The sequence below is a fragment of the Oncorhynchus keta genome, chromosome 34 (genome assembly GCF_023373465.1).
Source record: "Oncorhynchus keta strain PuntledgeMale-10-30-2019 chromosome 34, Oket_V2, whole genome shotgun sequence".
Taxonomy (NCBI): Eukaryota; Metazoa; Chordata; class Actinopteri; order Salmoniformes; family Salmonidae; genus Oncorhynchus; species Oncorhynchus keta.
The window spans coordinates 16,718,051-16,740,680 of NC_068454.1; the positions used below are offsets into that span (position 1 = coordinate 16,718,051).

The 22,630-nt window shown below is 43.7% G+C and overlaps 1 protein-coding gene and 1 long non-coding RNA gene across 13 annotated transcripts; one reads left to right on the plus strand and one right to left on the minus strand.

The window, feature by feature from the left end:
• The first annotated feature begins 2,645 nt into the window (after positions 1 to 2,645).
• otc (ornithine transcarbamylase) lies at positions 2,646 to 12,192 on the plus strand. 2 transcript variants are annotated; one of them, XM_052493297.1, is made up of 11 exons: positions 2,646 to 2,768; positions 2,865 to 2,983; positions 3,213 to 3,351; positions 3,459 to 3,540; positions 4,094 to 4,181; positions 4,286 to 4,439; positions 7,954 to 8,076; positions 10,249 to 10,302; positions 10,435 to 10,584; positions 10,738 to 10,875; positions 11,895 to 12,192. In XM_052493297.1, the coding sequence occupies exons 2-11, from the start codon at positions 2,901 to 2,903 to the stop codon at positions 11,952 to 11,954; spliced, it is 1,071 nt and encodes a 356-aa protein (XP_052349257.1). In that variant the 5' UTR covers positions 2,646 to 2,768; positions 2,865 to 2,900; the 3' UTR covers positions 11,955 to 12,192. The 2 variants fall into 2 exon arrangements, with proteins under 2 accessions (XP_052349257.1, XP_052349256.1); XM_052493296.1 differs by having other exon boundaries at positions 2,650 to 2,983.
• LOC127915032 (uncharacterized) lies at positions 8,087 to 10,239 on the minus strand. Of its 11 annotated transcripts, none has more exons than XR_008089908.1 (5): positions 10,054 to 10,239; positions 9,809 to 9,892; positions 9,423 to 9,503; positions 8,608 to 8,905; positions 8,087 to 8,405 (listed from the first exon to the last, which is right to left on the minus strand). It is a non-coding gene; the product is annotated as an uncharacterized LOC127915032 (long non-coding RNA). The 11 variants fall into 11 exon arrangements; XR_008089907.1 differs by lacking the exon at positions 8,608 to 8,905 and adding an exon at positions 9,055 to 9,348 and having other exon boundaries at positions 8,087 to 8,489; XR_008089909.1 differs by lacking the exon at positions 9,423 to 9,503 and adding an exon at positions 9,565 to 9,728 and having other exon boundaries at positions 9,767 to 9,892.
• Positions 12,193 to 22,630: the final 10,438 nt, after the last annotated feature.

Genomic DNA, 22,630 nt, shown 5'->3' on the forward strand with positions numbered 1-22,630 from the left:
AGGGACATCTCAGGGCTGGTTGGGACATCTCAGGGCTGGTAGAGACATCTCAGGGCTGGTAGGGACATCTCGGGGCTGGTTGGGACATCTCGGGGCTGGTTGGGACATCTCTGGGCTGGTTGGGACATCTCGGGGCTGGTAGGGACATCTCGGGGCTGGTTGGGACATCTCGGGGCTGGTTGGGACATCTCGGGGCTGGTTGGGACATCTCGGGGCTGGTTGGGACATCTCAGGGCTGGTTGGGACATCTCAGGGCTGGTTGGGACATCTCAGGGCTGGTAGGGACATCTCAGAGCTGGTAGGGACATCTCAGGGCTGGTTGGGACATCTCAGGGCTGGTTGGGACATCTCAGGGCTGGTTGGGACATCTCAGGGCTGGTTGGGACACCTCAGGGCTGGTAGGGACATCTCAGGGCTGGTTGGGACATCTCAGGGCTGGTTGGGACATCTCAGGGCTGGTTGGGACATCTCAGGGCTGGTTGGGACATCTCAGGGCTGGTAGGGACATCTCAGGGCTGGTAGGGACATCTCAGGGCTGGTAGGGACATCTCAGGGCTGGTTGGGACATCTCAGGGCTGGTTGGGACATCTCAGGGCTTCATGCCCTCTTCTATCCCTCTTCTCCATGTATCGGTCTGGTGAAGGTCAGGTTTGGCAAAGTACAAGGGGAAGGGGGTGGTGGAGTTCTCTTTTTTATCTCAACTTAATGTCAACAAACTTTAATGGATTTAAAGTGCAGTCAAACCAGATTTGATGTTGCTAAAATGTAAGATTCTATCAGAGTGCCTATCCTCTTCCTGTAACCACTAGGTGTGGTAGGAAATATAGCTGGCATGTAGGTTTCTCACTTATGTATGGCACAAGTTTCAGTATGGGGGAGGGGAATGGACAGGGTATATGGAAATTAAAACTGTAGTATTTACTTCAGTGTTTTTTGGGGGGGATAATACTATAGGGGGGATAATACTATGTATTTACTATAGTATTCTACAGTATACTACAACATTCTCTGGTACGTACTACACGTGATTGAGTGATACTACAGTGTGTAGTATAGTATTTTACAGTATACTACAGTTTACTATAGAATTCTATAGTAAGTACAGTATAATTCTATAGTATCTACAGTAGAATTCTATAGTAAACAGTAGTATGTTTTCATGTGAGCAGACACTCACTGAACACAACTGTGACGAGTTTTCACAAATATTAGCATCGTACCACTTATTGTGGGACAGTTGTGTTCTGTAGGTGTCACTGAGTAGGCTGATACCCCATTTCATGGACCCAAGATCTAAGTAATTCTGTAGATTGCAGTATCAAATCAAAGTTTGTCACATGCGCTGAATACAACAGGTGTACAGTGAAATGCTTACTTAAAGGCTCTAACCAATAGTGCAAAAAAAGGTATTAGGTGAACAATAGGTAAGTAAAGAAATAAAACAACAGTAAAAAGATAGGCTATATAAAATAGCGAGGCTATAAAAGTAGCAAGGCTACATACAGACACCGGTTAGTCAGGCTGATTGAGGTAGCATGTACATGTAGATATGGTTAAAGTGACTATGCATATATGATGAACAGAGAGTAGCAGTAGTGTAAAAGAGGGGTTGGCGGGTGGTGGGGGGCGGGACACAATGCAGATAGCCCGGTTAGCCACTGTACGGTAGCACTGGTTGGTCAGGCTAATTGATGTAGTCTGTACATGAATGTATAGTTAAAGTGACTATGCATATAAGATAAACAGAGAGTAGCAGCAGTGTAAAAGGGTTTGGGGGGCCACACAATGCAAATAGTCTGGGTAGCCATTTGATTACCTGTTCAGGAGTCTTATGGCTTGGGGGTAAAAACTGTTGAGAAGCCTTTTTGTCCTAGACTTGGCACTCCGGTACCGCTTGCCATGCGGTAGTAGAGAGAACAGTGGGGTGGCTGGGGTCTTTTTTTATTTTGGCATTATTTTACGAGGCAGGTCAGTTAAGAACAAATTCTTATTTTCAATGCCGGCCTAGGAAAATTGGGTTAACTGCCTGTTCAGGGGCAGAAGGCGACAGATATGTACCTTGTCAGCTCAGGGATTTGAACTTGCAACCTTTCGGTTACTAGTCCAACGCTCTAACCACTAGGCTACCCTGCCGTATATTGGGGAGAACAAGTATTTGATACACTGCCGATTTTGCAGGTTTTCCTACTTACAAAGCATGTAGAGGTCTGTCATTTTTATCATAGGTACACACTTCAAAATCATACAATGAGATTTTCTGGATTTTTGTTTTAGATTCCGTCTCTCACAGTTGAAGTGTACCTATGATAAAAATGACAGACCTCTACATGCTTTATGAGAAGGAAAACCTGCAAAATCGTCAGTGTATCAAATACTTGTTCTCCCCACTGTATGCTCCAAACGCAAATCTGAAGTCTATACATCCACAGTGCGACTTCAACTGTTTTTTTGGTGGGTCAAATTAACTCATTATTGTATTTTGTTTAATTTATATAACAACATTCCAACCTTGTTTAGCATTACCTAGTCTAGTCCAATTGTGACATGATTCCACTATTTTCATTCGCTTGCATCAATTTCAAGTTGGACTTTTATTTTGAAGGCGACCGCCGATTCCATTATTGCTGCTCACGTTGTGGTTCACAACAAACACGTAGTGAAGTGAGTGGGCAAAAACGGTGAAGGAGGAGCGCCCTCACATTCGACAGTAATCAGCACAATTCCGGAGAAGAAAAAAAGTTAACCTACCAAAATATTTGCGATATTTGGTGAGACGAAACCCCACCCACTCTACTCAGAGTGAATGCAGGCAAAACACATACGTGCTGTTTTCACTTTTTTCATTCAACTTTATTTTCTTTCAGATATCAATTTATAAAAGTATAGTATTTTAATCTGCCATGACAACAAAAATACTTGCCATGAAGAATTCAGTGTTCTATGGACTAAAGACTTTCCAAAGCATCCATGCGAGGAATTTTAGGTAAGAGAAGTAACGTTAGTCAGAAACGTTGGCTAGCTAGCGCGCGGATTAATTGGCAAAGTGTCAAAAGTGAGCTCAGCTGTCAAGCAAAGTAGTTTACAGTACAATCTATTTCCATCGTTTAACATTCAGAGTGCCACAGTGTATTTGTTGTCGTGTTTTTGAGACTTGTAAATGCACATTTTTGAATGGGGAGTCTGTCTATTTTTCATCCTCTTGTCATTTGCAGCATTGGAGCACAAGCTCTGGGTCCGGTCAACCTCAAGGGTCGCAGTTTCCTGACTTTAAAAGACTTCAGCTCAGATGAGATCAAACATCTTCTATGGGTGTCAGGTGACCTAAAACACAGGATCAAACATGAAAAACAGGTACAGTGAGGATCCATGTCACTAACAGAAGTTTTAATTTCAAATGGAAGATTTATAATGCACTGCTGATTGAGTTAAAGTGAGATAACGGTCACTTCTATTTGCAGTACCTTCCTCTTCTTCAAGGGAAGTCAATTGCCATGATATTTGAGAAGAGGAGCACCAGAACTAGAATGTCCACAGAAACAGGTGTGAGTTACATTTGTGTCAGGGTATGGTCTATCTACGCTTTTGGAGTAGAGAAATACCAAAATAACTCCGCCACTCATGTTGGGTCATGCAATCACTTAGGGAGTGGTTCAATTAAAAGTAATTTCAAAAGCCTCTTACATCATTGTGGATATTTAAGATACAGCAAATACAAGTTCCCACATAGCTTTTGTGCTGTGATTTTAAATGTGTGGGTGCATTGGAAAGTTCAGTTGCACTCTTTCATGCCGTCACAACTCTGAATGGGTCAGGAATCAGGACTAATGCAGAACACAATGAAACTGCTGAAAAGACACTCTCCCTCCATTTGTGGCAAAAATCTAACTCAGTTAGACTCACTTATCCCTACTATTTCATCTTGCTATCCTCACATTTGTATCTATCTCAACCACATAGTTTTCCCCTGTTTTGTAAAGAGGGACATTGCATTGCAGATATAAATGCATGATGAATGGACACAACTGTCTTCCATGTGGAATGTGCAATTACTTTCCATAGTAACATTTTAGTGCATCATGTGTACTTCCTGCAGGTTTTTCTCTGCTGGGAGGACACCCCTGTTTCCTCACGTCTCAGGACATCCACCTCGGAGTGAACGAGAACAGCACAGACACAGCCAGGTCAGTCGGTCAGCCAAGGCCACAGCAATAGCCAACTTTTTGCTCCTTGACTACACCAGGTTATCATCACCATTGGAATCAAACTTTATAGTGTGTGTGTGCAGGGTTCTCTCTGGGCTGTCAGACATAGTCCTGGCACGGGTGAACAGCCACACTACTCTGGAGGAGCTGGTGAAGGATGCCTCCATCCCCATCATCAACGGCCTGTCTGACCTCTACCACCCCATCCAGATCCTCGCTGACTTCCTCACCCTGCAGGTACTGAAGTCTTAACAAACAGGGATGCAAACTACTCACCTTTCGGTGAAATTCACTGTTTTCAATCTAAAATAGGTGACATACGGGATTCGTGTAGATCCGAGGGGGGCTTTGGATGACTACTGGCTGGATGCAAGAGTGATCCGTGTTTGGAGCAATACTGGCTGGATCCAAGGCTCAGCCAATTGTTCACATAACAGCAGAATGCAGGACGCGGCTGAAGAGAGAAGAGACAACCAATTCACTAGTTACAGCATCAGTGCGCCTCTGGAGAGAGCAGAGAGAGGAAAGGCAGTTTGCCAGTACAGCAGCGCGTCCACTGAACGATAACGACGAGGTAAAGTAGGTGAGACGCCTGACCACAGAGACGGGATGAGAAGGTGGAGCGTACATCATGAGCTGTAACCGAAAAACAACTGACATCTGAACATTTTCAGGTGAGGGAGAAAGTGTGGTGGAACAAGTATTGTTATCATTGTTAAGTATCTTGCTAGTTGGATCAAATTCTCCGTTAGCTAGCCAGAGAAATGTTGAGCAACATTAGCTAACTTAACTGATCAAATAATTGAGTTTATGGTGTGAAAATTAGCTGGCTCATAAAGTCAGACAGCTAACGTTACAACATCAGATGAGCTAACGTTAGTAACCTAACCAATTCGCTATAGTATTAACAGGTATACGACTCCTTGCCGTTCCTCAAGTTATAACAAGTTAGTTGCTTACTGGACCCTGGAAATCTGTGTGACATGTTAACTAGCTAACAAACTAACTACAATCTGTGAACTAATGTTTTCTCTACAGTATGTGGTTAATTTTCAGAATGAGAAAATTAGGTTCAAATGAGGTGTTGCTTGTTAAACAAGTGGATTCAGGGATCAAGTGTAGCTGGAGCTGAGCCCGTCTTAAGCTGGATGCCTCTATAGAGGTGAAAGGAACACCACACGTTCCCTCTTTCTCACTTTTTCTATACAGTGCATAAAAAGGGGTATGCCAGGTGTTACTCTCTGCCTGAAAGAGATCAATTATGCCAACAAAGGGTATCATGCTCTGCTGGCACATTGTAGAACAGATGTCCACAGGCAGAAACTGTACAATGTAATAATGTGCAGTGTAGCCCAAAGATATTGTATTTGTTGTGTTGAACTTGACAGTAATGTGTGTGAGTGATGGGGGATTATTATTATTTATATTTTTTACCTATTTTTTTTCACCCCAATTTCGTGGTATCCAATTGGTAGTTACAGTCTTGTCTCATCGTTGCAACTCCCGTACGGACTTGGGAGAGGCGAAGGTCGAGAGCCATGCGTCCTCTGAAACACAACCCAACCAAGCCTCACTGCTTCTTGACACAATGCCCATCCAACCCGGAAGCAAGCCGCACCAATGTGTTGGAGGAAACACTGTACACCTGGCAACCAGGTCAGTGTGCACTGCGCCCGGCCCGCACGGGAGTCGCTAGTGCGCGATGAGACAAGGATATCCCTGCCAGCCAAACCCTCCCTTACCCGGACAACGCTGGGCCAATTGTGCTCCACCCCATGGGCCCTCCACCCGGGAGGCCCCTGATGAGGGTTTATTTAATGTTTTATTCTGTGAACATTATTTTTGCACACGTAGCCTTGTGCACTTGATCGATGTCTATTAATAGTGGCCACAATAATAGAGCAAACAGAATGGCTGTTTGTTTCATTCTACTTTAAGATGTTTTTTAACCAAGTGCAATATTTAGATGTGTGTGGTCACAAGCGTTCTATTATAAAGGCAGTTATAGCTAACGGCAATATTAGTGTACTGTTTTTTTCTCAAGACTTGTGTAATTTGCAGTAAAGTAGGCAACATAACATTGGATTGCTTTCTTTAAAATGTTTAGCTGTGAGTTAGTTTCACATGAACCACTTGTTATTTTGTTATTTTTCACACAGACTGATCATGTAGATCTTATTCTTTGTTGTTTAATTAGTTAACCTGCATTTCCCCCTAGCAGGGATTTTTTTGCATGTTTCAGTGCACAGAAAAAGTGTCACCTATATCTGAACAAGGTATCAGATATAGACGGGCGAAGCTATAAGGACACTCCTGACCTGTAAAACAACCAACATCTAAAACTAACCTTAACTATGCAAGTCAGTTAAGAACAAATTCTTATTTACAATGACGGCCTACCAAAAGGCCTCCTGCGGGGACCTGGGATTTTAAATAAATAATAAATACAATATAAATATAGAACAAAACACACATTACAACAAGAGAGACAACACTACTTGAAGAGAGACCTAAGACAACAACATAGCAAGGCAGCAACATGACAACGCAGCATGGTAGCAACACAACATGACAACAACATGGTAGCAACACAACATGGTAGCAGCACAAACCATTATTGGGCGGAGTCAACAGCACAATTGTCAACAAGGTAGAGACAATAATCACACACAGCAGCCAAAACTGTCAGTTAGAGTGTACATGATTGAGTCTTTGAATGAAGAGATTGAGATAACTGTCTAGTTTGAGTGTTTTATTGCAGCTCGTTCCAGTCGCTAGCTGCAGAGAACTGAAAAGAGGAGCGACCCAGGGATGTGTGTGCTTTGGGGACCTTTAACAGAATGTGACTGGCAGAACGGGTGTCGTATGTGGAGGATGAGGGCTGAAGTAGATATCTCAGATAGGCCTCACACCCCCCTGAGGGTAAATAAGCATCAACCAGTGGGTCTTGCAGCGGGTATACAGAGATGACCAGTTTACATAAGAGTATAGAGTGCAGTGATGTGTCCTATTATGAGCATTGGTGGCAAATCTGATGGCCGAATGGTAAAGAACATCTAGCCGCTCGAGAGCACCCTTACCTGCCAATCTATAAATTACGTCTCCGTAATCTAGCATGGGTTGGATTGTCATCTGAATCGGGGTTAGTTTGGCAGCTGGGGTTAGGACCAAATGAATGTATTTCAATTGACTGATTTCCTTATATGAATTGTAACTCAGTAAAATTGTTACATGTTGCGTTTTAGATTTCTTTTGTATATATTTCCACTCTGATTTTGGAATAATTTTGTGAAAATTATGATAATGTCCTTTTAGTGTAAGAGCTGTTTGAAAAGACCATCTGAAATGTCTGCCTGTTTTGTTGGGATGGAGTTTTGGTCTACCATGGTGACATCACCATGCTGTAAATTAGTTCATAGACAAATAAGAACCTCTGTCAATAACAGTACATTTTCAGTTTTCCCCTCCCCACTAAGACCACTTCCAGACAGTCCTAACAAAATTATTGCTTGAGAAATTGCCATTTGCTAAGCTATTGTAGTTTATTTTTTTACCATTTTAATTGATTTTAAAAAATCACAGTAAGGTACTTAATTATTACCCAGAAATGATTTGATATTGAGATAAAAACAACTGCATTGGCCCTTTAACCCCAACCAATTCTGTAAATACCGTTTTGCAGGTTAGGAGTGTCCGTATAGCCTTTTCCGACTGTGCCAGATTCAAAATGTTGCCGCTCTGTGTTTTACAGGAGCATTATGGTTCGTTGAGTGGGCTGACTATAAGCTGGATCGGAGATGGAAACAACGTGCTGCACTCCTTCATGATGACCGCAGCCAAACTGGGTGTCCATCTTAGAGTCGCCACGCCCAAGGTCCACATTCTCCCCTACCCATCGCTCCCTTTTCCTCCTTTATATAGCAGTTTATTTTTAGTGGCCAAGCCACTGTGTTTGGTGGCCCGTGACATGTACTGGGGCTCTCTGTAACTTCACTCTCAGGGTTATGACCTGTTTAGTACTGGTAGTTGAGCTCTAACTAACCTCATCACTCTGTATAGTACTGGTAGTTGAGCTCTAACTAACCTCATCACTCTGTATAGTACTGGTAGTTGAGCTCTAACTAACCTCACTCTGTATAGTACTGGTAGTTGAGCTCTAACTAACCCCATCACTCTGTATAGTACTGGTAGTTGAGCTCTAACCTCATCACTCTGTATAGTACTGGTAGTTGAGCTCTAACTAACCTCATCACTCTGTATAGTACTGGTAGTTGAGCTCTAACTAACCTCATCACTCTGTATAGTACTGGTAGTTGAGCTCTAACTAACCTCATCAGTTGAGCTCTGTATAGTACTGGTAGTTGAGCTCTAGTTCACTCTGTATAGTACTGGTAGTTGAGCTAACTAACCTCATCACTCTGTATAGTACTGGTAGTTGAGCTCTAACTAACCTCATCACTCTGTATAGTACTGGTAGTTGAGCTCTAACTAACCCCATCACTCTGTATAGTACTGGTAGTTGAGCTCTAACTAACCTCATCACTCTGTATAGTACTGGTAGTTGAGCTCTAACTAACCTCATCACTCTGTATAGTACTGGTAGTTGAGCTCTAACTAACCTCATCACTCTGTATAGTACTGGTAGTTGAGCTCTAACTAACCTCATCACTCTGTATAGTACTGGTAGTTGAGCTCTAACTAACCTCATCACTCTGTATAGTACTGGTAGTTGAGCTCTAACTAACCTCACTCTGTATAGTACTGGTAGTTGAGCTGTATAGTACTGGTAGTTGAGCTCTAACTAACCTCATCACTCTGTATAGTACTGGTAGTTGAGGTAGTTCTAACTAACCTCATCACTCTGTATAGTACTGGTAGTTGAGCTCTAACTAACCTCATCACTCTGTATAGTACTGGTAGTTGAGCTCTAACTAACCTCATCACTCTGTATAGTACTGGTAGTTGAGCTCTAACTAACCTCATCACTCTGTATAGTACTGGTAGTTGAGCTCTAACTAACCTCATCACTCTGTATAGTACTGGTAGTTGAGCTCTAACTAACCTCATCACTCTGTATAGTACTGGTAGTTGAGCTCTAACTAACCTCATCACTCTGTATAGTACTGGTAGTTGAGCTCTAACTAACCTCATCACTCTGTATAGTACTGGTAGTTGAGCTCTAATTAACCCCATCAATAGTACTGGTAGTTGAGCCTCAACCTCACTCTGTATAGTACTGGTAGTTGAGCTCTAACTAACCCCATCACTCTGTATAGTACTGGTAGTTGAGCTCTAACTAACCTCATCACTCTGTATAGTACTGGTAGTTGAGCTGTATAGTACTGGTTGAGCTCTAACTAACCCCATCACTCTGTATAGTACTGGTAGTTGAGCTCTAACTAACCTCATCACTCTGTATAGTACTGGTAGTTGAGCTCTAACTAACCTCATCACTCTGTATAGTACTGGTAGTTGAGCTCTAACCTCATCACTCTGTATAGTACTGGTAGTTGAGCTCTAACTAACCTCATCACTCTGTATAGTACTGGTAGTTGAGCTCTAACCTCATCACTCTGTATAGTACTGGTAGTTGAGCTCTAACTAACCTCATCACTCTGTATAGTACTGGTAGTTGAGCTCTAACTAACCTCATCACTCTGTATAGTACTGGTAGTTGAGCTCTAACTAACCTCATCACTCTGTATAGTAGTAGCTCTGTATACTGGTAGTTGAGTAACTAACCTCATCACTCTGTTGAGCTCTAACTAACCTCACTCTGTATAGTACTGGTAGTTGAGCTCTAACTACCCTCATCACTCTGTATAGTACTGGTAGTTGAGCTCTAACTAACCCCATCACTCTGTATAGTACTGGTAGTTGAGCTCTAACTAACCTCATCACTCTGTATAGTACTGGTAGTTGAGCTCTAACTAACCTCATCACTCTGTATAGTACTGGTAGTTGAGCTCTAACTAACCTCATCACTGTATAGTACTGGTGGTTGAGCTCTAACTAACCCCATCACTCTGCCCTGCCTCCCTCTCAGGGTTATGACCCAGACAGCAGCATCATTCAGGAGGCACAGAGACTCTCTAAACAGGTGAGAATTTCTAGACTTATGGCGTCAGACTCTGTATTAGGATTGTATTACCTGGTTATTATTATTCTGATCGATACTAATGGTGTCAATACCAATAGCACAATGTCCTTCATTTTGTCTGCTGTGTGTCAGCATGGGACCCAGTTTCTCCTGACCTCTGACCCAGTGGAGGCAGCTCGAGGCAGTAACGTCCTGGTGACAGACACCTGGGTCAGCATGGGCCAGGAGGAGGAGAAGAAACAGAGGATCAAGGACTTCCTTGGCTACCAGATCACCATGCAGGTACATACAACAGTAGACTCAAACAGTGAATCAATTGATGAGTATTCTCTTGCTGAATACTAACCCTACCCCAGGCAGCCCCCCTACCTCTAACCCCTTCATGTATGTGCCTGATGACTCAATCATCATGTCTCCTGGTTATGTCCACCCCAGACAGGAAGTGTGGCAAAGCCAGACTGGACCTTCCTTCACTGTCTCCCACGGAAACAAGAAGAGGTGGACGACCAGGTGTTCTACTCCCCTCGCTCACTTGTCTTCCCTGAGGCTGAGAACAGGAAGTGGACCATCATGGTAAACTAAGCTGTGTACAGTAACAATATATGGTTAAATGTGGACTACTAGTAGTATTTGAATGAAGTTAAAATTGCCTTTTTAGGAACTCAGTCGGGGTCTCAACTTACTGTTGATAGTTAGAATAGTAGAAAACACAAGGTGCATTTTCGAAATGTGGTTGTGCATCAGCAGTTCTCTTGTTATGTCAGTCACTGACAGTCACTCAATAAGACCATGTCAGCTAAACATTTTGTGATTGGTAAGTTAGTCTAGCCAGCTATCTAAACTTGTAAGTAATCATGGTTGAATTACTGACCGAGGGCCCACATTGATTTTGTTAGTCAGTCTCACTCATATATCCTATTAAAAACTGCAAACATTTTTCTCCACCCTAAGGAAAAATGTGTAGAATTGCAGGAAATTGGCTTTAAAACTGCACATTTTTCTATCCGCCCCATGGCAAAATGTGTTGAATTACAACTTGCTTTAAGACTGCAATATTTTCTCTACGTCCCATGTGTAGGAAATTACCTTAACAGTTTTTAAAATCTATGCTGTTAAGAGCGGGGCAGTCAAAATGTTTTGCTCACAAGATGAGAAAAACATTACTTAGACCCCCAAAAGGCTAGGGTCTGCTTTGACTGCATTTGTGGACATAGGGGCAGCAGGTATTCTAGTGGTTTGAGCGTTGGGCCAGTAACCGAAAGGTTGCTGAATCGAATCCCCGAGCTGACAAGGTAAAAGTCTGTCGTTCAAGGGCACTACTGTTCCCTGGTAGGCTGTCATTGTAAATAACAATTTGTTCTTAACTTACTTGCCTATTTAAATAAAGGTTAAATCATTTAAAAAATATATGTAATATGGATGTGGGTACACAGACCCACCAGCCACTGTGGCCTCATGAGTTCAGTTTTATGGCCCTCACCCCATTCAAATTTTACCTCTTTATTCTCAAGGAGAGATTCTTTCTTTCTCTTCATTTAATTTGTGCCTCATGCTCTCTTTCTTTAATTCTTTATTGCTCTCCATCTCTGCAGGGTCTGATGGTCTCTCTGCTGACTGACTACTCCCCCCAGATCCCCATGCCCAGATTCTAACTCTATCCCTACTTGCCAAAGGTATCCTAAGTTTACAGTTTTGTAATACTACAAAACAGCGCTCGGTCAAGTACTTGATTGACTTTGTAGTCTGCCAGGTACATTGGAGCCAGTTTTAAAGGAGCCAGTTTTAAAAGTGCAAACTTAAAATGTGCACTTAATGCATGAAAGTATTTTACAAATGTATTTGAACCAGGACTGAATCTGAGAGAATAAAAGCTTGTTTCTTTGTGTTGGACATGTGATTTGTATACACAATTCTAGTTTAAGATATTAGGAATTGATTTTGGGGTTACAAACAAATAAATAAAAGTACCTCAAAATGAACAGGCGTGTTTTCTATCCTAACACTACTTTCTTAGTTTACCAACAACTGCAAATTTGACCAAGTCTTTGGGAGAAATGCTGCGTTCCATGTGGTGCACCACAGAGATAGCTAGCATGTGCACCTAACGTTACCCTGCTCAGATTTGTCTGGGAAGATCACATTTATCCTTCCACATACAGGTTGCATCCAAATATACAGAATGACAATGTCATGCACAAATAAAGTTTGTAGAATGTAGGACATTTAGCACACCATTTGCAACAGTAGTCGTGTAGACAAGACTTCTGTTATCAGATTACGAAGCTCGATTTGAAAAGATGGGTCTAGACGCACAAAAGTTGCTTTGCGTTTAGATCTGTCTGACCACTTTAGGAAGTGCTAATATTTAGAAAACCTGTTTTTTAGTGGTAACTAAAACAATTTCATCCTAACTCGTTTGCAGTCCCTTTAGAATTGTGTGCTATGCTAGCTTGCTGGCTAGCTAGAGGTTAGCTGGTTACTTAGCAACAGAAGTTAGCTTCTGTCATCAACTACTGTTGGGTTGTGGTATTTTGCCTATTCCATCGTTTGTAGAATTTTAATTTTAATATAGTCCGGGAACAGATACAATGTAGACAAGGCGTGGTCGGAATTTCATGATCACAACTCACTTATCAGAGTACAAAAGCTGCATGAACTGTCAAGTCTAGACACGTTACCACATAACCTTCACTCCAAATCAAAACTCAACACCTACAACCTGGTTTGGGGCGGAATTACTGAATCACCTGGAAAGTTTACAACTACCAAAGATGATTATTCCAACACTTGCATTATTCCAATAACATTATTCCAGCAAATGCTCTGGAAAACAACAGAAACCTGAAAACACCATCCAACCTGGAACTGAGTGAGTAATGTTTAGTCTGAAACTATTTTATTTCCAAAAGCCAAGAAGAAAAATACATTACATTACTTTATAAGGACTGAATACTAAATTAAGGCTGCCAAGCTTGATACAACTTCAAGTAGCACTGACATGTCAAGTGAGAGGTGTCAGTCCAACAATGGCAGGAGAGTCACACAGTCTACTCAAACCAAATGGAGACGCCTTAGAAGCTGCCTCCCGCTGTTCAGAGGTAATTAAAATACAGTACCCTGTGTATATAAAGAATGAGAAGGCAAGAAAAGATCACAAAATGAAGCTCCTTATGGAAAATCAAGAGACACTTTTTGCTGACTTATAGAAATGGGAACATCAGCAACCTCATCTTCCACACAAACCTCACCCTGGCATGGCACAGTGCTATATTAGCACACTACCCCTCTGTTAAAAGGGGGGGTGTTAACGAGGGTTGAAAACTCAGGATACTAGACAACGAGGACTCTGAGTCAGCTAATATAAAGCTCTATAGGTCTGGAACAGTAATGGTACAGGGCAACAACAAATAGTTTCAGCTGGACTTTCACCTAATCAAATAATTAGTCCAGCAGGAGAAGCTCTCCTTTTGAGAAAGATACCCCCACCCCGAGCGGGTCAGACCAGACCTCTTCATTATATAACCCTACAGACGAGCAACCCCAAGCGGAAAGTCAACCTCCCAGCACAGAGTACTATTTCCCATGACAGTGCCTCAATACCAAATGTTTTCCTGGCCCACCACTCCACCCTGGACTTGAACAGCATCTATGACCAGGTCCACCTACACAAGGCAGCAGTGCCCACCTTCGCCCGGACTCTAAAGGACATCGCTCTCAAACGCAGCCCCAACACTTCACACAGGAGCAACAGATTAATAGACGCCCCGCCCAGACCAGCGAGACACTCTCCCAGACCTGCCCCCCCGGACCTACACAGAGGACCCATGCTGAGAAGACCTACATCCAGACCACAACGCCACCAACCACATACACACCCCCACCCCAACCAATCAACACCCCCCAAGTCAACCTTCCCCACAATACATTTAGGCCCCCTCAGATCCGACCTATGCCCCTCCTGCCCAACCCATGCACCCCACCCCCGCAGAGAGGGCCTCAACATGGAAGTCACACATACGCCCAGGCCGTGAGCGGACAAACAGGCCCAAACCCCACTCTTACACTAGCCCAGGCCAATGGCATGTACCAGATGCTCAGCAGGCTCTGCTCACACTTACTGGCCTGAGGCCAAACCACACGACCAACGACATTGGACACTTTATGGAACACAAAGCCTTCACTATCTCATCCTGGAATATCCCAGGCCTGAGGTCATCTGCCTTTGGCCTAAAAATCAGGAACCTGGACTTCATCAAAGAAATCTGAAATACAGGCATTGTCATCCCACAATAAACCTGGTGTAGAGGAAACAGGCACATTGGTTGACCTCTAGGTTACAGAGAGCTGGTAGTCCCATCCACCAAACTACCAGGTGTGAAACAGCTTTATTTAACCAGATAGGCTAGTTGAGAACAAGTTCTCATTTGCAACTGCGACCTGGCCAAGATAAAGCAAAACAGTTTGACACATACAACAACACAGAGTTACACATGGAATAAACAAACATACAATCAATAATACAGTAGAACAATCTATATACAGCATCTGCAAATGAGGTAGGATAAGAGAGGTAAGGCAATAAATAGGCCATGGTGGCGAAGTAATTACAATATAGCAATTAAACACTGGAATGGTAGGGTGTGCAGAAGATGAATGTGCAAGTTGAGATACTGGGGTGCAAAGGAGCAAAATAAATACAGTATGGGGAGGAGGTAGATTGGATGGGCTATGTACAGGTGCAGTGATCTGTGAGCTGCTCTGACAGCTGGTGCTTAAAGCTCGTGAGGGAGATAAGAATCTCCAGCTGCAGAGATTTTTGAAGTTCGTTCCAGTCATTGGTCACCCCCAGCGCGTGCTGGAGCGCGTGCTACGGGTGGGTGCTGCTATGGTGACCAGTGAGCTGACATAAGGCAGGGTTTTATCTTGCAGAGAATTGTAGATGACCTGGAGCCAGTGAGTTTAGTGACGAGTATGAAGCGAGGGCCAGCCAACGAGAGCATACAGGTCGCAGTGGTGGATAGTATATGGGACTTTGGTGACAAAGGTGACAAAGACTGCATCCAATTTGTTGAGTAGACTGTTGGAGGCGATTTTGTAAATGACATCGCCAAAGTCGAGGATCGGTAGGATGGTCAGTTTTACAAGGGTATGTTTGGCAGCTTGAGTGAAGGATGCTGTTGCGAAATAGGAAGCCGATTTATAGATTTAATTTTGGGTTGGAGATGTTTAATGTGAGTCTGGAAGGAGAGTTTAAAGTCTAACCAGACACCTAGGTATTTGTAGTTGAACCGAGTAGTGATGCTGGACGGGCAGGTAGGTGCGAACAGCGATCGGTTAAAGAGCATGCATGCATTTAGTTTTACTTGCATTTAAGAGCAGTTGGAGGCCACGGAAGGAGAGTTGAATGGCATTTAAGCTCATCTGGAGGTTAGTTAACACAGTGTCCAAAGAAGGGCCAGAGGTAAACATAATGGTGTCGTCTGCGTAGAGGTGGATCAAAGAATCACCAGCAGCGAGAGCGACATCATTGATGTATACAGAGAAGAGAGTCGGCCCCAGAATTTAACCCTGTGGCACCCCCATAGAGACTGCCAGAGGCCGAACAACATGCCCTCCGATTTGACATACTGAACTCTATCGGAGAAGTAGTTGGTGAAGAAAGCGAGGCAATCATTTGAGAAACCAAGGCTGTTGAGTCTGCCAATAAGAATGTTGTGATTGACAGAGTCGAAAGCCTTAGCCAGGTTGATGAATACGGCTGCACAGTAATGTCTCTTATCGATGGTGGTTATGATATCGTTTAGGACCTTGAGCGTGGCTGAGGTGCACCCATGACCAGCTCTGAAACCAGATTGCATAGCGGAGAAGGTACGGTGAGATTCGAAATGGTCGGTAATCTGTTTATTAACTTGGCTTTCAAAGACCTTAGAAAGGTAGGGTTTTCCTAAGCCAGGATTCAGACACGGCTAAGACATCCGGGTTGGCAGAATGTGCTAAAGCAGTGAATAAAGCAAACTTAGGGAGTAGGCTTCTAATGTTAACATGCATGTAACCAAGGCTTTTACAGTTACAGAAGTCAACAAATTAGAGCACCTGGGGAGTAGGAGTGGAGCTTGGCACTGCAGGTCCTGGATTAACCTCTACATCACCAGAGGAACAGAGGAGAAGTAGGATAAGGGTACGGTTAAAAGCTATAGGAACTGGTCGTCTAGCACGTTCGTAACAGAGAGTAAAGGGAGAAGGTTTCTGGGCACGATAGCATAGATTCAAGGCATAATTTACAGACAAAGGTAAGGTAGGATGTGAGTACATTGGAGGTAAACCTAGGCATTGAGTAATGATGAGAGAGAGATATTCTCTAGAGACGTTTAAACCAGGTGATGTCATCGCATATGTGGGAGGTGGAACAACATGGTTGGTAAAGGCATATTGAGCAGGGCTAGACGCTCTACAGTGAAATGAGACAGTAATCACTAACCAGGACAGTAATGGACAAGGCATATTGATATTAGGGAGAGGCATGCGTTGCCAAGTGATCGTATGGGTCCAGTGAGTGGTTGGGCTAGCTGGGGACACGGCGATTCAGACAGTTAGCAGGCCGGGGCTAGCATGCTCGCAGAAGGGCCTTAGAGGGACGTCGCGATGGGAGAAAGCCTGTTGTTGCCTCCTCGTGCAGTGACGTTGATAGACCAGTCGTGGAATTAGTAGGGTTCCAAGTAGCAGAGGGGTCCAAGTCCAATTGGCAAAATGGATATAGTGGTCCAAGAAACTGGCCGATAGATCAGCTAACAGTCCAATATGCTCTAGATAACTAGCAGGCCGCAGTTAGCAGAATGGGCCTTCAGGGGACGTCGTGCCTGAGGGGCCTGTTGGGATCCTCGGGCAGATTATGTCGGTATTCCAGTCGTGAAGGATCGCCGTTGTTCCGTTCCCCCTACCGGCAGTAGAAGGGGTCCGGATATTGTAGCCGAGGAGTGGGCTTTAGGAGTAGCCCAGGAGCCCTAGCCGGGAGATGGGACTAGCATGGGCTAGCTTCAGGCTAGTTGGTGCTTGCTCCGGGACGGACACATTAGCCAGGAGTAGTCAACCCGGGTTGCAGTTAGCTAGCTGCTATGCACACATGACTGTAAGTCGCTTTGGATAAAAGCGTCAGCTAAATGGCATATATTATATTATTATTATATTATGAAAAGGTTCAGAGTTTACTGTAGGAATCCGGGGATATGGAGAGAAAAATAGGTCCGGTATGCTCTGGTTTGAAATGCATTGTACGAACTGGCGAGAGCTTTCCGAGCTAAAGGTTAGCTAATGACTGCTAGCAGTGGTTAGCTGACCGATAGCTGGTAGCTAGTTAGCTAGCTAGCTTCAGTTGAGGTATTCCAGTTCGGAAGGTAAATAGAAATACTTTAGAATAAAACAGAACCTCACCACATTGAGTGAGGCGGTTTGCTGGAGAGTATTTTGAAGTTGTATTTGAGTACAATTATTAAAAGGAATGCGAAGAAAAATATAAATATGGGACGAGACAAGACAAAGAAGTCTGACTGCTATGCCATCTTGGAAAACCCTAATTTGGTATAGAGCAGACCTAACTCACTCCATTAAATTAATCAAAACAGGAACATTTTACAGTTGGATAGGAAAAGGAAATAATCTTAACAGAGAAAAATGTCCTCTTGTTTGCTACCTAAACTTAGCAAAAAAAAGAAATGTCCCTTTATCAGGACCCTGTCTTTTTATGAATTATGAATTATACCAAAATAATGGTGTTCCAAAAAAGGTCCAGTCGCCAGGACCACAAATACATATTCCATTTAGACACCATTGCCCTAGAGCACACTAAAAACGATACATATCTTGGCCTAAACATCAGTGGCACAGGTAACTTCCACAAAGCTGTGAACGACCTGAGACACAAGGCAAGAAGGGCATTCTATGCCATCGAAAGGACCATAAAATTCGACATACAAATTAGGATCTGGCTAAAAATACTTGAATCAGTTATAGAACCCATTGCTCTTTACGGTTGTGCGGTCTGGGGTCCGCTCAACAACCAAGAATTCATAAAATGGGACAAACCCCAAATTGAGATTCTGCATGCAGAATTCTGCAAAAATATCCCGTGTACAATGTAGAACACCAAATAATGCATGCAGAGCAGAATTAGGCCGATGCCTGCTAATGATCAAAATCCAGAAAAGAGACGTTAAATTCTACAACCACCTAAAAGGAAGCGATTCCCAAACCTTCCATAACAAAGCCATCAACTACAGAGAGATGAACCTGGAGAAGAGTCCCCTAAGCAAACTGTCTCTGTTCACAAACAGACCCCACAGAGGCCCAGGACAGCAACACAATTAGACCCAAATGAATCATGAGAAAACAAAAAGATAATTACTCGACACATCTGAAAGAATTAACAAACAAAAAGAGCAAACTAGAAGGCTATTTGGCCCTAAACAGAGAGTCCACAGTGGCAGAATACCTGACCACTGTGACTGACCCACACTTAAGGAAAGGTTTGACTTTGTACAGACTCAGTGTGCATAGCCTTCCTATTGAGAAATCAAATCAAATTTATTTATATAGCCCTTCGTACATCAGCTGATATCTCAAAGTGCTGTACAGAAACCCAGCCTAAAACCCCAAACAGCAAACAATGCAGGTGTAAAAGCACGGTGGCTAGGAAAAACTCCCTAGAAAGGCCAAAACCTAGGAAGAAACCTAGAGAGGAACCGGGCTATGTGGGGTGGCCAGTCCTCTTCTGGCTATGCCGGGTAGAGATTATAACAGAACATGACCAAGATGTTCAAATGTTCATAAATGACCAGCATGGTCGAATAATAATAAGGCAGAACAGTTGAAACTGGAGCAGCAGCACAGTCAGGTGGACTGGGGACAGCAAGGAGCCATCATGTCAGGTAGTCCTGGGGCACGGTCCTAGGGCTCAGATCCTCCGAGAGAGAGAAAGAAAGAGAGAATTAGAGAGAGCATATGTGGGGTGGCCAGTCCTCTTCTGGCTGTGCCGGGTGGAGATTATAACAGAACGTGGCCAAGATGTTCAAATGTTCATAAATGACCAGCATGGTTGAATAATAGTAAGGCAGAACAGTTGAAACTGGAGCAGCAGCATGGCCAGGTGGACTGGGGACAGCAAGGAGTCATCATGTCAGGTAGTCCTGGGGCATGGTCCTAGGGCTCAGGTCCTCCGAGAGAGAGAAAGAAAGAGAGAAGGAGAGAATTAGAGAACGCACACTTAGATTCACACAGGACACCGAATAGGACAGGAGAAGTACTCCAGATATAACAAACTGACCCTAGCCCCCAACACATAAACTACTGCAGCATAAATACTGGAGGCTGAGACAGGAGGGGTCAGGAGACACTGTGGCCCCATCCGAGGACACCCCGGACAGGGCCAAACAGGAAGGATATAACCCCACCCACTTTGCCAAAGCACAGCCCCCACACCACTAGAGGGATATCTTCAACCACCAACTTACCATCCTGAGACAAGGCCGAGTATAGCCCACAAAGATCTCTGCCACGGTACAACCCAAGGGGGGGCGCCAACCCAGACAGGCCGACCACAACAGTGAATCAACCCACCCAGGTGACGCACCCCCCCCAGGGACGGCACGAGAGAGCCCCAGCAAGCCAGTGACTCAGCCCCCGTAACAGGGTTAGAGGCAGAGAATCCCAGTGGAAAGAGGGGAACCGGCCAGGCAGAGACAGCAAGGGCGGTTCGTTGCTCCAGAGCCTTTCCGTTCACCTTCCCACTCCTGGGCCAGACTACACTCAATCATATGACCCACTGAAGAGATGAGTCTTCAGTAAAGACTTAAAGGTTGAGACCGAGTTTGCGTCTCTGACATGGGTAGGCAGACCGTTCCATAAAAATGGAGCTCTATAGGAGAAAGCCCTGCCTCCAGCTGTTTGCTTAGAAATTCTAGGGACAATTAGGAGGCCTGCGTCTTGTGACCGTAGCGTACGTGTAGGTATGTACGGCAGGACCAAATCAGAGAGGTAGGTAGGAGCAAGCCCATGTAATGCTTTGTAGGTTAGCAGTAAAACCTTGAAATCAGCCCTTGCTTTGACAGGAAGCCAGTGTAGAGAGGCAAGCACTGGAGTAATATGATCAAATTTTTTGGTTCTAGTCAGGATTCTAGCAGCCGTATTTAGCACTAACTGAAGTTTATTTAGTGCTTTATCCGGGTAGCCGGAAAATAGAGCATTGCAGTAGTCTAACCTAGAAGTGACAAAAGCATGGATTAATTTTTCTGCATCATTTTTAGACAGAAAGTTTCTGATTTTTGCAATGTTACGTAGATGGAAAAAAGCTGTCCTCGAAATGGTCTTGATATGTTCTTCAAAAGAGAGATCAGGGTCCAGAGTAACGCCGAGGTCCTTCACAGTTTTATTTGAGACGACTGTACAACCATTAAGATTAATTGTCAGATTCAACAGAAGATCTCTTTGTTTCTTGGGACCTAGAACAAGCATCTCTGTTTTGTCCGAGTTTAATAGTAGAAAGTTTGCAGCCATCCACTTCCTTATGTCTGAAACACATGCTTCTAGCGAGGGCAATTTTGGGGCTTCACCATGTTTCATTGAAATGTACAGCTGTGTGTCATCCACATAGCAGTGAAAATTTACATTATGTTTTCGAATAACATCCCCAAGAGGTAAAATATATAGTGAAAACAATAGTGGTCCTAAAACAGAACCTTGAGGAACACCGAAATTTACAGTTGATTTGTCCGAGGACAAACCATTCACAGAGACAAACTGATATCTTTCCGACAGATAAGACCTAAACCAGGCCAGAACATGTCCGTGTAGACCAATTTGGGTTTCCAATCTCTCCAAAAGAATGTGGTGATCGATGGTATCAAAAGCAGCACTAAGGTCTAGGAGCACGAGGACAGATGCAGAGCCTCGGTCCGATGCCATTAAAATGTCATTTACCACCTTCACAAGTGCCGTCTCAGTGCTATGATGGGGTCTAAAACCAGACTGAAGCATTTCGTATACATTGTTTGTCTTCAGGAAGGCAGTGAGTTGCTGCGCAACAGCCTTCTCTAAAATCTTTGAGAGGAATGGAAGATTCGATATAGGCCGATAGTTTTTATATTTTCTGGGTCAAGGTTTGGCTTTTTCAAGAGAGGCTTTATTACTGCCACTTTTAGTGAGTTTGGTACACATCCAGTGGATAGAGAGCCGTTTATTATGTTCAACATAGGAGGGCCAAGCACAGGAAGCAGCTCTTTCAGTAGTTTAGTTGGAATAGGGTCCAGTATACAGCTTGAAGGTTTAGAGGCCATGATTATTTTCATCATTGTGTCAAGAGATATAGTACTAAAACACTTGAGCGTCTCTCTTGATCCTAGGTCCTGGCAGAGTTGTGCAGACTCAGGACAAGTGAGGTTTGGAGGAATACGCAGGTTTAAAGAGGAGTCCGTAATTTGCTTTCTAATAATCATAATCTTTTCCTCAAAGAAGTTCATGAATTTATCACTGCTAAAGTGAAAGTCATCCTCTCTTGGGGAATGCTGCTTTTTAGTTAGCTTTGCCACAGTATCAAAAAGGAATTTCGGATTGTTCTTATTTTCCTCAATTAAGTTAGAAAAATAGGACGATCGAGCAGCAGTAAGGGCTCTTCGGTACTGCACGGTACCGTCCTTCCAAGCTAGTCGGAAGACTTCCAGTTTGGTGTGGCGCCATTTCCGTTCCAATTTTCTGGAAGCTTGCTTCAGAGCTCGGGTATTTTCTGTGTACCAGGGAGCTAGTTTCTTATGAGACATTTTTTTAGTTTTTAGGGGTGCAACTGCATCTAGGGTATTGCGCAAGGTTAAATTGAGATCCTCAGTTAGGTGGTTAACAGATTTTTGTCCTCTGGCGTCCTTGGGTAGGCAGAGGGAGTCTGGAAGGGCATCAAGGAATCTTTGTGTTGTCTGTGAATTTATAGCACGACTTTTGATGTTCCTTGGTTGGGGTCTGAGCAGATTATTTGTTGCAATTGCAAACGTAATAAAATGGTGGTCCGATAGTCCAGGATTATGAGGAAAAACATTAAGATCCACAACATTTATTCCATGGGACAAAACTAGGTCCAGCGTATGACTGTGACAGTGAGTGGGTCCAGAGACATGTTGGACAAAACCCACTGAGTCGATGATGGCTCCAAAAGCCTTTTGGAGTGGGTCTGTGGACTTTTCCATGTGAATATTAAAGTCACCAAAGATTAGAATATTATCTGCAATGACTACAAGGTCTGATAGGAATTCAGGGAACTCAGTGAGAAAGGCTGTATATGGCCCAGGAGGCC